Source organism: Cheilinus undulatus, linkage group 10 (assembly GCF_018320785.1).
Source record: "Cheilinus undulatus linkage group 10, ASM1832078v1, whole genome shotgun sequence".
Classification (NCBI taxonomy): domain Eukaryota; kingdom Metazoa; phylum Chordata; class Actinopteri; order Labriformes; family Labridae; genus Cheilinus; species Cheilinus undulatus.
In genome coordinates, this window is record NC_054874.1 from 33,839,068 (window position 1) to 33,852,449 (window position 13,382).

Here is a 13,382-nt window from a genome sequence, read left to right on the forward strand (position 1 = left end):
TGGTTCCAACTTGGGTTCGGCTTGCATCAGCGGCGCCGAGGGTCGCTCCAGAGGCATGGCCAGATGGGTTGGGGTCTCTGGGAGTAGTCGCTTGTCTTCCAAAACAGTTCATAATTTGTCCAATTAAAATCAGATAAATTCAAAACATCGACATCACGTGACTGTGGGTTACAGTGACAGAGTGATGGACATGCAGAAAAGGAAAAACGAAAACTCTGCTTTACAAAAAGTTAGCGCAACGGCTATAAAAACATTAAGAAAAATTAGTGCTGGAAAAAGAATAAAGTCACAGCTTAAGAAAACTAAACGTGTTCCACAGAGGTAAAGTCTTTCTAAGTCTCCAGACGACATGGCTTAAAAACTTGATAAAAACAAACTCTCTTCTTAAAGAGAGTCAGGGAGACTCTGGAAACATCAGATTCTAGGACGAAGAAGTAGATTAAAAGGTGAAAACTCCACTCCTTCCTGCATAGGACTTTACTGGGCTGCCGCCTTGACCAAACTCCACTGATCTGAACCACCGGTTCTGATATTAGTTTAACAAAGGGGAGGAGGGAGGAGTCGCCATGTGAGCTCTGCCTTCTCCAGGAGATCAAATATCTCTACGGCCACTCGCCATCAAAGTTATTAACTTAATGAGATAATGTTGAGATAACATAACATGGTTATAAAAATTTTAGAATAATATCAATAAACTGTCACACAACAAATATTACAAACATAGCTAATTGGTTAGAAACACTGAGTAAACACAAAGAAGATCCCATCCCAGCTATAATGGGTGTGACGGAACTTGACAACAAGGTGGCAATGTGGATCCGTGGGAGATTTCAGCTTGGATATCAGAGAAGTCAGTAGCCTATATCTAGATTAGATTCTGAAGGTTGTAAATCAAGAATGGAAAGGCTCAGAGAAACCAGAAAAACATCATTGGATTGCTTGTGAACATATTCAAAATAATATCAGGGCTTCCAGTACAAAACATGATTTTTAGGGCAGTTCTGAAGCTTTTTAACTTCCACAGTCTTAGTCTGTCAGAGAATGACATACGATCTGCATCTGGTGTTGTTTAGGGTAAGCAAGGAAGATTTTAGCAGAAGTGTCCCTGTTTTACAACATCCAAGTTCAAAGGTTAGGGTTTTATGGCTTTTGGGAAGAGGAAGAGACTTGGGCCGAAAAGTTAATCAGCCAATCGGAGATTTCGATTTTAAGGTGTTGAATCTCTCTGGGGACCTGGCGTATATCCAAAATGTCACTTCAGTCCCACACTGTCTGTGAAACTCTGTAAAGCAGGAAGAGTTCATCCATAAAGATGGACCTGGAGACAAAGAGTCCTTTCCCCTCTGACAGAATTTACGAAGCGATTCTCCAGATGTAGATTTTGAGATAATGTGGGCACGCAGAGGAGTCAGGCCTTTGATTCCATTACATCTGTATGTGCGTCCTGGCAGGAGAAAAGCCCTCCCCACGAGTTAATGTCCAGTCATTGTTGTTGCTCCATCCACACAGCCCCTCTTACACTGTTTTGGAGCCGGGTTCACGCTGCCGCTCTCATACTTAAGTGGAAAAAAGTAAAAAAGTGGCATTGCCATTACGAGTGGAGTTGTTGAGACATTTGAAGAAGCACCAGCTTTATTCCAATCAGTGGTGTGGGTTAATTTCGGTTTTGCCATTAAATACGACGATGAAGGAGTGAAAACTGTAGACAGCGTAAGCATCCCGATATAACACTTCCCAAACACAGGACAGTGGAGCAACTTGACTTGTTTCCATGCTGCATCATGTCTCCTTCTCGTCTCACTATCACACATCAGCTGTTGGCTGTGCTATCATCAATCAGAAGCTTAAAATGTTTAGCGTGACGGGGTATTGTATACTGCAGGGGTAAAATTTGCCAAACAAACTCTCTTTCAGTGCCATAGAGTCCACTGTTAGCTCCAAAAACCGCAGTTCTAGCCCAGTTTAAACGCACCCTACTATTTGTCTGACAGCACACAGAGCAGAGACACACACCTGCTCACCAACGCACGCACATTTACATGAATGCTCATCTGTGCATCGCGTCCAACACCGTCAAAGCTCATATGAAAAAAGTGCACAAAAAGATCAAATAAACTATTTCTCTAAACTACAGCAAACATGTTGAATGTTTTAAATATGGATGTCCTTAAAGAGGATGAGAAATAGTTTAATTTTTATATATCTATATCTTATAGCTCTTTATATCTCACACTGTTGTAAATTGTGTTTAAAGTAGACTACTTTAAAATAATCTAAATGCTTTTTTATTATTATTTTAATTGTGGCAATGAGTGCATAGTGTAGTAAAATAAAGATGTGGTGGACTATTGGAATGAAATGTTTGATTTGTAGAGCATTAAAATGTACAGTTTGAGTCAGAGTTAGACAAAATAAACAGTGTTTAAGCATTGATAGCCTATTCAATAAAAGAAGAGTTAGTTTAAACATTTCTAAATAGACCTGAATGCTTGGCGATTTTGACTTATAGCTCAATAAAGGACATATTTTTCACCAATCAATTTTTTTCCAAAATTGAAAAAAAAAGTGTTATATTATTCAGTACACCAGTGATACTGGAATTTGTTTACTGTAAAATGCAGTTTTTTACTGACAAGCATAAAGAGATACTTTCGGGAGAAAAAAACTTCTCTTTACGCACAAAACACGTACCAAAACTGAACCGAAAACCATTGCCCAAAAATCGAGGTACAGAACCGTACAGTGGGTTACCTGTACCATTGCACCCCTACTGTTCATGTTAACTTACAGGTTTATAGTCTGATCACAGATGACTCTCCATCTCACTTGTCTTCATGTCATTTCATTGATAAATCTGTTCAGAAAGTGTGCTGAGCGGACTAGTTTTTTTGTTCCATTGTGACTTGGTATCTATGGCCCGCCTATTTACTGGAGTACTGAATAAAGTTTACATTACCTAAGAACGTTATGGGATTGGAATGGCTATTCCAGTTATAAGTCAAGCCCTCAGGTGTTGCTAGAGGAAAGAAGTTGTTGTTGTAAAACTTTCTATTTTGATCTCAAAACGACTCTGCTGCTTGTCGGATGGTTCACACCTCCAGGTTGTTCATTAATCCCTGATAATTGGACACCTCGTCAGGCATTAACCCTTACTTATTATCATGATTATTTCGGATACCATGCAGAAAAAAGAAAACATTTCCATCTCATGCTGTGTTTATTTGGTACTGATTGCTTTATAACTTTCAAAGTTCAAGCAGAATTTACTGTATATTTAAATGCTGGCACTGTAATATTACCAGAGAAAGAAATATCTTTTTCCTGTGTTCATTTGGTGTTGATTGCCTTCAAACTTACTTCACCTTTCTTTTCTTTCTCTTGTTCATGTTGACTGTGTCTTATCAGTACTTGATGGGTGAGGTCACACCTTTGTTATTGTCAAGGGTTGCCTTAAACACTATGCTTTGCCTTAAACACTGCATGGCAGCACCTGCGTCCAACTGGACCTGAAGCACTTTGTAGCACTTAGTGATGTTGTTTTTTCTTGTCTAGATCTTGCTTGTGTCATTCTCGCTCTCGAATGTGCATTGCTTTGGATAAAAGCGTCTGCTAAATGACATTGTAAAAAAAAAAAAAAAAAAAAAAGTAAAAGAAAAAATGAAACCTGTCAGCTTTTAAAATGATTTAACCTTTATGATAAAAGTCTTTAATGGTATTTTCTTTGACATGCTTGGAGTGCTTGGTTTCCCCCTATTTTTGTACATCTTATTTTCTGTTTCAAAACGCTTATGTTCCAACTTTGACAAAAAGTAGGGCTTTGTCACTTTGATGAAACATGGGCTGTTATATAAAAGTCTCCGTATGGAAAGGCCTAAGCCACTGTCTCAATCTCATGAATTTAGTATAACCAACTTACGGTGCAGGATGAAGCCACAAGAGTGAGAAAGGATCACAGCCCATCTCACCTTTTTTCTGTCTATGCATCACTAGCTAGCTTGTTTTAATTTAACTTTCCATAATAAGTGTGTATAAACAGGCAGCACTGTTTCCTTATTTTTTCATGCTTTTATTTTATTTTTCTACAGAGTGTACCATATACCCCATATTCACAAGTATAAATTTCTAACGCTAATGCAATGGGTAAACAAATCCAGAACAATGTTTACATTCTTGTACAAGGGAAACAAGCAAAAACAACCACAAAGAAATAGCAAAACAAAACAAGAAAAAAACAAAGCAGAAAATATACAAAAAAAAAAAACAGAAAAAAGAAAACATGGCATTCACACTCATCTTGGCAGTTCATAACACATTGTCTTCATATTACATTAATTTTCATGTCCAGTCGTAAGCCTTTTGTACATATCAAGGTCATATGACAAGCACATTTCATTCCACTGTCTAGAAAAGGGGACAAAAGTAATGAGCGTCAAACATCTCTTTGCAGTATCACTGCATTAATTCTCACTCTCTGCAAAGTGCTTCCAGTTAGGAACCCCAAATAGATCTAAATTCCATTACATTGTTATTTATTCCGTAAATTAGCTGCTCAAATGAAGCAACCCTTGCCAACTCATCCCAATTTGAATTGAACACAATTTGATATCTGCTGAAAAGACACTTAGAACACATAATGCTGGACACTGAGTGAGCTCTGTTGTCAGTATGTTAATATATTACTTCTTTCCAGGCTTCCTCATTAATAGTTGTTCCTAGATCTTTTCCCATGCCTGTTTCACGCCCTCATAGATTGGAGGTTGGTGCTTTTTAAGTTCCTTAAAAAACCCGGATGTCCCACCTCTAAACATTCTCTTTGATCTCATCAACTCATGAATACCACTAACAGGGGCAATATTTTTCTTCCCTTCTACTTTTGAAATACAGCTTCCAATTTGAAGAAACTTCCAAAAATCTTTCCTAGGTAAATTATATTTAGAGACTGTTTCCTTATTTTATTTGGTTCATGGGTCTAATGAACATAGTAAAAATAAAGATAATTTAGCTTTTGACTTTTTAATTTTGAAAATTACTTGTTCATGCCTTAATTTTTTTCCACATTTATTAAATATGTCCAATGACTTTGTTATGTAAGCATTCACATGAGTAGATGTGTTTTTTAATATATATATTTTTTATTAAGTGAAGCAAAAAAGTGCAGGACGAGTGAGAGACTACCAGATAGAACTATGTGTAAGGACCACTAGCAGCGCCAGGATTTTGATTGTGGATGGGCCTCCAGAAAACTGAATGGGCCAGTTGAAATAAGCCAAAAAAAAATAAAAATAAAATTGTTCCCCTACATCTCCATTTCAGCGCGACTCAATAGCCTACCTGTGTGGTGCTTGTGGCGCTATCCTAAGCTCAGTGCTGAAGCGGACAAAGACATACACCTTGGCAGTGGGCCAAACTTAATTTGTCTCTCTTGACATTTAATACACAAAAAGACTGAAACTGAGTTATATCTTTGGAGGGTCTGTTTCTCTCTCCATTTAATTTACCCAGCACGGCGGGCAGGGAACTGTCCAAAATTACTGAACTTTTATACATTCACAGTGACAGAAGAACTGTATTGACATGACATAACAGCAGAATTGAAACCGGCACAGCTGCACACAAACTGCAGGACAACGATCCAAAATTAGGCTATTTCTGCTGTAGCTTATTTCTTCAGAATAATTAAATGCATAACATATCTAACGATAGAAACAACAGCATAACAATCCGAGATAGCTGATAAATAATCACACGTGCGCTCTGCCTACTGCCAATATAATTTTCACTGCAGAAATTGTGCATATAGACAGCCAGAAACTAACATTAAAGTTAGCCTAACTGTAGCTGGGTTTCCATTACAGTTTTTTGCAAAATAAAAGCAATATTTCTTAAATATCGATTAAGAACAATTGCGCTTTGAATGCGTTTCCATTGAAGGGAGTTGTGGGCATAGGCCTTGCAATTATCGTAAAATCTCGTCTCACGTGAATCCGCTGCAGGGAAGCTTGACACTCAAAACCTGTTGCGTGTTGGTACAGTTTTGGTTAGATCTATGGCAGTTGCCTTGATAATTTTGAACAAAAGACAAAGGCAAAGGATGATAGTTCAACGGTAAAGTCTGTATGTATGGCAAAAGCCACGTATAAGGGTAGAAGGATGATGTTAAGAAAAGTCTTGTCTCTACTTCTGTCTACATGTACCACACCATGTTGTCTCATAGTGACGGGTCATGTGACACCGTAAGTTATGTCCCGTGACTTGTTAATGCAGTAAAAGTGTTTTCATTGCACTTTTGCAATATAATTACACATTGAAACGGCTGAAAAACCTCCTCATGAAAGCATAAAAACTTTTTAGTGATATTTTAGTGTTTTTTCTAAATTCAGGTGTTTCCATTACCAGTTTTTTATTTCGCTATTTCAATTTTGCGCATTTCCAAGTGTAGTGGAAACCCAGATTGTTACTTGCCTTGCTGGTGTGGGGGGTGACTACGGGAGGACATGATAGGGAGAGGGAGGGCAGCCGAGCTGGACAGTAACTCATCACTCGTAACATCACTTAAAATGGCAGGAGTTTCCTCCTGCTCCTCGGAGTGTTTCTTAGTGAATTTAAATTAAAACAGGCTGCTTTGCTTTGCCATGTTGATGTTTCATATTAGCTAATAGCTAAAGTTACCGTCTGTGTCTGTCTCGTTGAGCTTGCTGCTTGAAAAGTTTGCACGCTAATGTCATTGATTTCATTGGATCACTTGCTGGTGATGTGATGGAGCCTGTGGGCAGGCTTAAGAGTCTGCACGTGGAGTACAATCTGCTGATTGGCTGAGAAGCTTTCACTCAAAGCTTTCCTCAGTCTGCTTATTGGATGAACAGCTAGAATGAAAACTAATGCTGTGTCCGAAATCACTATGGGCCTGGGTGAAAATGGGTGGGCACAAGCCTAAAATAGGTGGGCCCAGGCCCACCGGGGCCCAATAGTAGCGCCGTGGGTGGTAAGGACACAACAAAACAATGTGAAAACACTTGAGACAACAAACAGAAGGGAGAAAACAGTGATGAGCAGGAACAAATAGCATATTGTAGCATTTCAAGGTGAGGGTGTTGAATGGCTGAGTCTGTATGGGGGTGTGGCCTCCCTTTTATGTTGGTTGTATGTTCGGCACCTTGGTATGTTGGGGTGAACAAACAGGAACTATGGAAAGCATGGGAGAGGGAGTTATTATAAAATCAATAAAAGAGAGCTACAAATAATTATAAATACATATTGGTATATATTTAAGATATACCTCATATTCATTCATTTAAGAGACAGAGAGTAAAGAGAAAAAAGGAAGAGAGAAAAAACACACCTTCTCTCTGCAGTCCTTGCCCTCCCCTCTGTTCCTCCCTTTTTACCTCAGTTCTTTTTTGCCAGGTTTTTGTCATTTCTGTGTTTCTTTTAAATTATGTGACATGGAGGTGACCCTGCCTCAGTTGCCCCCAGACCCCTCAGAGGGAGCTGACTGATGGGTTTACTACCCAATAATCCCTCATCCATTTTAACAACCCCCCAGATCCAGTGGGAGGGAGTCTATTTAGATAGCCAGAGATTTTATCCATTTATCATTTAAACTTCCAATTAGTTGTTGTTTTGTTTAAAATTTCATAAGTATTGTTATTATCATTGTCATCAATGTGATGATGTGTTTAACGTGTGATTCACAAAACAAAACAATTTTTTTAAGGTATGTGTCAGCGCTGACTACGCCAGCTCGACTGTCTCCTGTGGAGTTCCACTACCCCCTGTTGCCACCCCAGGTGCCCACCTTTCAGATCACCTCACCCAACACAAGCCAAGCCCTCTCCCTGCCTCCTGCTGCTGCTGCCTACAGCAGAGATGATGACCAGCCACTGCTATGCTGCCCCAATGTAAGTAGTTCAGTATAGTAACCTAACACACACACATAAATACCCAAATTATAATTTATGCAGCATGGTGAAAAAAGGCCACCATCTACCAGCCTGTAAATAGTACAATGTGTTGTAATTGTTTCAGCACCAGGACAAAGAAAGAAAGAAAGAAAGAAAGAAAGAAAGAAAGAAAGAAAGAAAGAGAGAAAGAAAGAAAAGCTGCCCAGTGCAGATGGTATAGAAGAGAGGCATATTTATGAATACAAAGTAAAAATAATGCTGAAAAAAACAACACAATTGGAAAAAAACAATACTAACCAGCTGATAAAAACACCAGCCAGGTTTTTCTGAGCAGGCATTGTTATTAAAAAGAAAAAGGAAAACTGTTCCAATCAAATCCTGTATTCTTACTTGTATTTTAGGATGACAGTCTATACAGGCAGCCCCGGCGTCCCCCTTACCTAACAGAGAGCACAGGAAGCCTACCATCCAGCCCTTATCGCCATCCTGATGATGAGGCCTATGAGACCACACAAGAGTATGCTTCTTCAAGAGAACCCATCCAGAGTCGGCGTCGCCCACGACGCAACCGCCTCAACGGACACATCTCCCAGCGTTCAGCAGGCCTACGGGACTATAGCTCACAGAGCTTTAGCCAGTCAGAAGAGGAGGAGGAAGAGGAAGAGGATGCTCATGGGGAGAGCACACCTTTCCTAAGTATGCAGAATATGAACATGGACCAGCCCCTAACAGTCCCAGGTTTCCGTTTGTCATCAGGGGCAGACACATGGACTCACTGTGGTCTGAGCCGGGCGGGAACACGCACCAACGGGCAAAGACGAGGCTACCAGTCACAGCGTTCTAAGGCTGACAACATGCCTCTTTAAGACTTAATTTACCCCCCACAGTCACTCATCCTTTCCACCTCACCCTTGCTCCTACACACAGCCAGTGGACTTGGGACCTACAACAGGAGAAATATTTTTATTTTGTATAAGAGACAGATATTCTAAACAAATTTAATATTTATTTTCATTTCAGCAAAAAAATTGTCTACTGGCCTACAGCAAAGACTTTTTTTTATAATGGGGGGGGTATTTATATGTAAAGTTTTTTGATTTACAGCATTATGAGAGATATAAAACAAGAGAATTATGTGCCAATTTTTTCACAAGTTAGATTAATAAAATAATATTGTGGTGCCTTTTGCTGTATGCTGAAGTTGGAGGTCCCATTGAGTTTTGTAGCCTTTCTTATAAAGACTCCATGTTTTTACAAACTTTCTTCCTTCTTTTTGCTTTGTTTTTTTTTTCTTATTTTGGATCTTCCTCTTTTCGAACTGTGATCTGATTATGTCATCATGCAATATAGAGTCCTTCTGTGTCAAAGGTGTCTGTTTACATGAGTATGATCCATGCAATGCCCTCCTTTCACAAGGACATCAGTCACTGACATAACCCGATGTGTGGGATAGTTTTGATTATTTTTTGATGACTCATTTTCATTACCATCTGTTGTTTTTCTGTTTAAACAAGGGGTTCAAGGAGAAAAGGTGACTCTGATTTCATATATATGTGTTCAGGGTACTGCCATGACATTGGTGGCGGTTTGTGAGTGTTTGTTAGTGTGTGTGTGAGTACAGGTGCTTGTGTGCAGACCTCATTAAGCCTAATGTGGCTGTCTTGTGTGTTTGCCTTTGAGGGTATGGTCTCTTGTTTGACTGACATGCTCCTACCACCAGTCCTCATGCTGCCAGAGGCTTGCACTGGTTTAACCTCCTGCCATGAGTAGTCATGGGCAAGGGAGCTGCTGATCCAAACTGAACATACTAGTTGTAATTCAGCCTGACTCTGGCCTCTGTGGGCTCCCAAGCCCATTCTTTTCCTATGCCAGCAGCTTAGAGCCACACTGTGTCTCAGGACTTCCCATCACATCACAGCCAAAAGATTTAAAGCAACAAATGCTTGTCATCTCATACAGTTGTTTCTAAAGTCAGATCCACAGTCTGTAGCTGTATTTCCTGGTTGCATTTTTTAAGAGAGCAAAGGCAAAGCTCTTGAATCATTTTTCTTTTTTTTCTTCCACACTTTAGGGAGTTTTGTATATGTGTGTGATCGGTGTGTTTCTGTGAAGGAGTCACACTGGAGACAATGAGGTGGAGGAGGAGAAGGAGGAGGAGAAATGATGTTTGGGGAAGACCACATTAGAGGCCTGATAAGGAATTCTGGGCCCATGAGAGAAGAACATTGCCCCCTCCCCCTTCACCTTTGATTTGCATTCCTTTATGCATTCCTTTACCATTATTGACTGAACTTCCTTTGCCTGATCATTGGGACTGAATAAGTGCTTATGTGTCTGCCTTTGTTATCCCAATTCACGGCAACACTCACGCCCTTTGGAACAAACTAGCAGATGGTTTTAGGCCCCATATCCCAATGAGTATTGTGACAAGGACCTGATCTTATCAGAAACTCTTCCTCTTTCATGTACAGTAGATCAAGTATAGAGACCCTTTTCTAGGTAGGAAAACTGACACATTTTTCAGGTACTATACATGTCTACTATAGAGTTAATTTTCAATGAGTTCAGTGTTTTTAATTCCACAGAAGATGCATAGATCACTGGCTTAACAATCATATGATTTATTTTAAAATGTAAACTCTGCAGAACAGCAAATTTTGTCTTACTATCACTGTAATCAGTGCAAGGTTTACACTGCGTAAAATACTGCAAGTGAGGGAGTGTCCTTTTAAAGCCAGGTGAATTATTAATACCAAGCCCTCTCACACATACATTTTAAACCTGGAACACTACTGATACAAAATTTTGCACATAATGAGACATGCACATATACACACACCCACGTACACAAAGCCCTTCCATGTTTGTGCTTGTCTAAAAGTTTGCCTTTGTCTTTTTACCAAATCAGCTTTCTTTCTCCTCTCCCTTTCCTCTAACCCACATCCCTTTGCATGTCCTAGTGGTAATGGTAGTTGGGTGCATGGATAAAGCAGCAAGCAAATTGTTTCTCCACTTGGTGAAAAAATAGAAATGTGTCTTCATTTTAACACCCAGCAATAAATCCCCTTCTCTTCATGTCCATCATTCTTACAATTTGCCAGAAGATTTATTTGCAAGTTTTATCGAAGACATACTGTTAAAGAAAATCCTAATTCACCTCTTACTATGAAAAATAAAGTTTTCTTCCTATCATTTGGATTCAGTACTGTGATCTTTGTAGCAAACAATGTTTTTTTTTAATATAAAGAGATGTAGAGGGGAGCTCATGAGATGCCAGCATTTATCTTTGATTTTTTTTTTAATTATTTTTTTTTATAACAATGTTATACACTGGAGTTGTACAAGTAATATTTATTTCAAATATGTTATGCAGAAAACTATTTGAATTTTAAAATTGTACAAATGTAAACGATTTAGCTCTTGAATATCTTAGGCCTATTGCATATGTAGATAATTCAAAACAACCTTTTTCAAAACTCACATTTTTGACAAACAAGCAGTCTTCATTAATTATTAAAATATTTCATTTATGGTAATTTGTAACTGCAGTGTGTCTTAATACATTCTTACCAACTTACTCACTCTGCCCAGATAATGGCAGAGGTGTGGGCTCGAGTCACACGACTTGGACTTGAGTCAGACTCGAGTCACGATTTTGATTACTTGGACTCGACTTGACAATATCATTAAAGACTTGCAACTCGCCTGGACTTTGACATCAGTGACTCGGGACTTGAGTCGGAATTTAGTCAAATGACTTGAAAATACTTGAGATTTTCAGTGAGTGTTGAGTAAAATGTGCCCCCATTTCAAAGTATTCAACTAACACAGATGTACTCAACCCACGGCTCTCGAGCCACATGTGGCCCTTTAGTGACCAGTTGCGGCTCTTTTAAGGCTTACTTTAAAAAATCCTCCCTAAATCCTCTATAAACATAAGTCCACACAAAGAAGACAGACTTTCAAATTCAAATGAAAACTTGAATATCATTACCGTTGGATGCGCGCTGGACAGAGGAACATGCGTAAAAGAGTGCAGAGGAAGTCCGCCGGTGGCGCGTCTTCATTAAGTTAATTCATAGAGTTGTGCAGTCTTGTGTTCCAAAATAAACTTCTAATGCCTCTTTTAACACATTTCTTCCCTTCACTCCCTGCTGATGCTCTCCCATACTTGTATTTGATGATGACTTTTACGATGATTTACATCATCATCAACGAGCCAAACACACACAGATCACATTTTGAAATAATGTAAAATTGAGTAAAACTGGTCCAAACGTGGGTGTTTTATTTGATCTTAAATGTACCAATGATAAATACTGTCAAAAGGGCAGAAACAGAAAAATAAAAGCAACAAACTGGCAGGACAGAACGATTTGTGAGGGGGAGCTGCAGGTGTGAGGCAGGGCCGGTTTAAGCCATTTGGAGGCCCAGGGCAAAGACCAATATGGGAACCCTCCCCCTTTAGCTAAAATCAATAATAATGGGGGGGGGGGCAGAAAGCATAACTTTGAGTTAACAGACTTACAGAACTACAGTAAATGTCCAAATATGAAATATAAATACCCAAATAGACACCCATGATTCATCAGCTCTTTTTTGTTTATTCACTAGGAGGCAGTCATTGTATTCACATAACTTGAGGTCTTATAACTTAACTCATAACACATAAGTTGAGGTTAAGAACTGGTTATAACACCTTACACTTAATGTTGACCAGCCAAACATGTTCACTTACAAACACACACAAACCCTATATATCCACTCACACACCTATACACACACTCACTCACATCAGATGAGTTAAAATGACTACGTCTTCAGAAGTTCATTTGTTGTTGCACTGCTTAGCACTGATTATATCCTGAATGCTATGTCAGGACTCTTTTTCTGTGATTAAGTTCTGTCACACTGGTCTTGTTTTATTTTAAAAAAATAAAACAATTCAAAGTGCAATCATTGTGTTTGTCAAGTTTAGATTGTTACATTGTTAAAAATGGCATTTTATTTGGTAAACAGTGCTTTTGACTTGTAAAGACTTGAAAATTTCAAGCTTATGACTTTGGACTTCACTCAACTTGTCTTTACTTGAGACTTGACTTGGACTTGCACATCTTCACTTGAGACTTGACTCAAGACTTGGGATTAAAGACTTGAGACCTTCTTGAGACTTGCAAAACAATGACTTTTTTCCCACTACTGATATGTATACAGACACGTGTGTGCTGTTGTATGTATGTTTAAAGCACATAAACGCCCTAATGCAGTGATTTGAAAATTAAAATCACATGTCAAGGGGTCGACAAGCTACCCTCATACACCTTTCTTTGTTTCATTCACTTTGTAAAGTTAATTTGTATGACATAAAACTCTGAAAACCTCTTGAGCTGCTTTCTGCTATTGTGTGGTCATTCAGGTGCATATGACCATATGTAGTTTCATTAAGCACATTAAAGTAAACAGAGGCAGGAAATTATCTCA

General features: G+C 38.9%; 1 protein-coding gene across 1 annotated transcript in view; it reads left to right on the forward strand.

The window, feature by feature from the left end:
* The window catches only part of LOC121516067 (pro-neuregulin-2, membrane-bound isoform-like), a 204,387-nt gene extending 193,232 nt beyond the window's left edge, over positions 1-11,155 (forward strand). Inside the window, exons 10-11 of the mRNA XM_041797131.1 lie at positions 7,715-7,898; positions 8,303-11,155. Coding sequence (XP_041653065.1) covers positions 7,715-7,898; positions 8,303-8,767 — 649 coding nt within the window. The 3' untranslated portion in view covers positions 8,768-11,155. The remainder of the gene's footprint in view (positions 1-7,714; positions 7,899-8,302) is intronic.
* Positions 11,156-13,382: the final 2,227 nt, after the last annotated feature.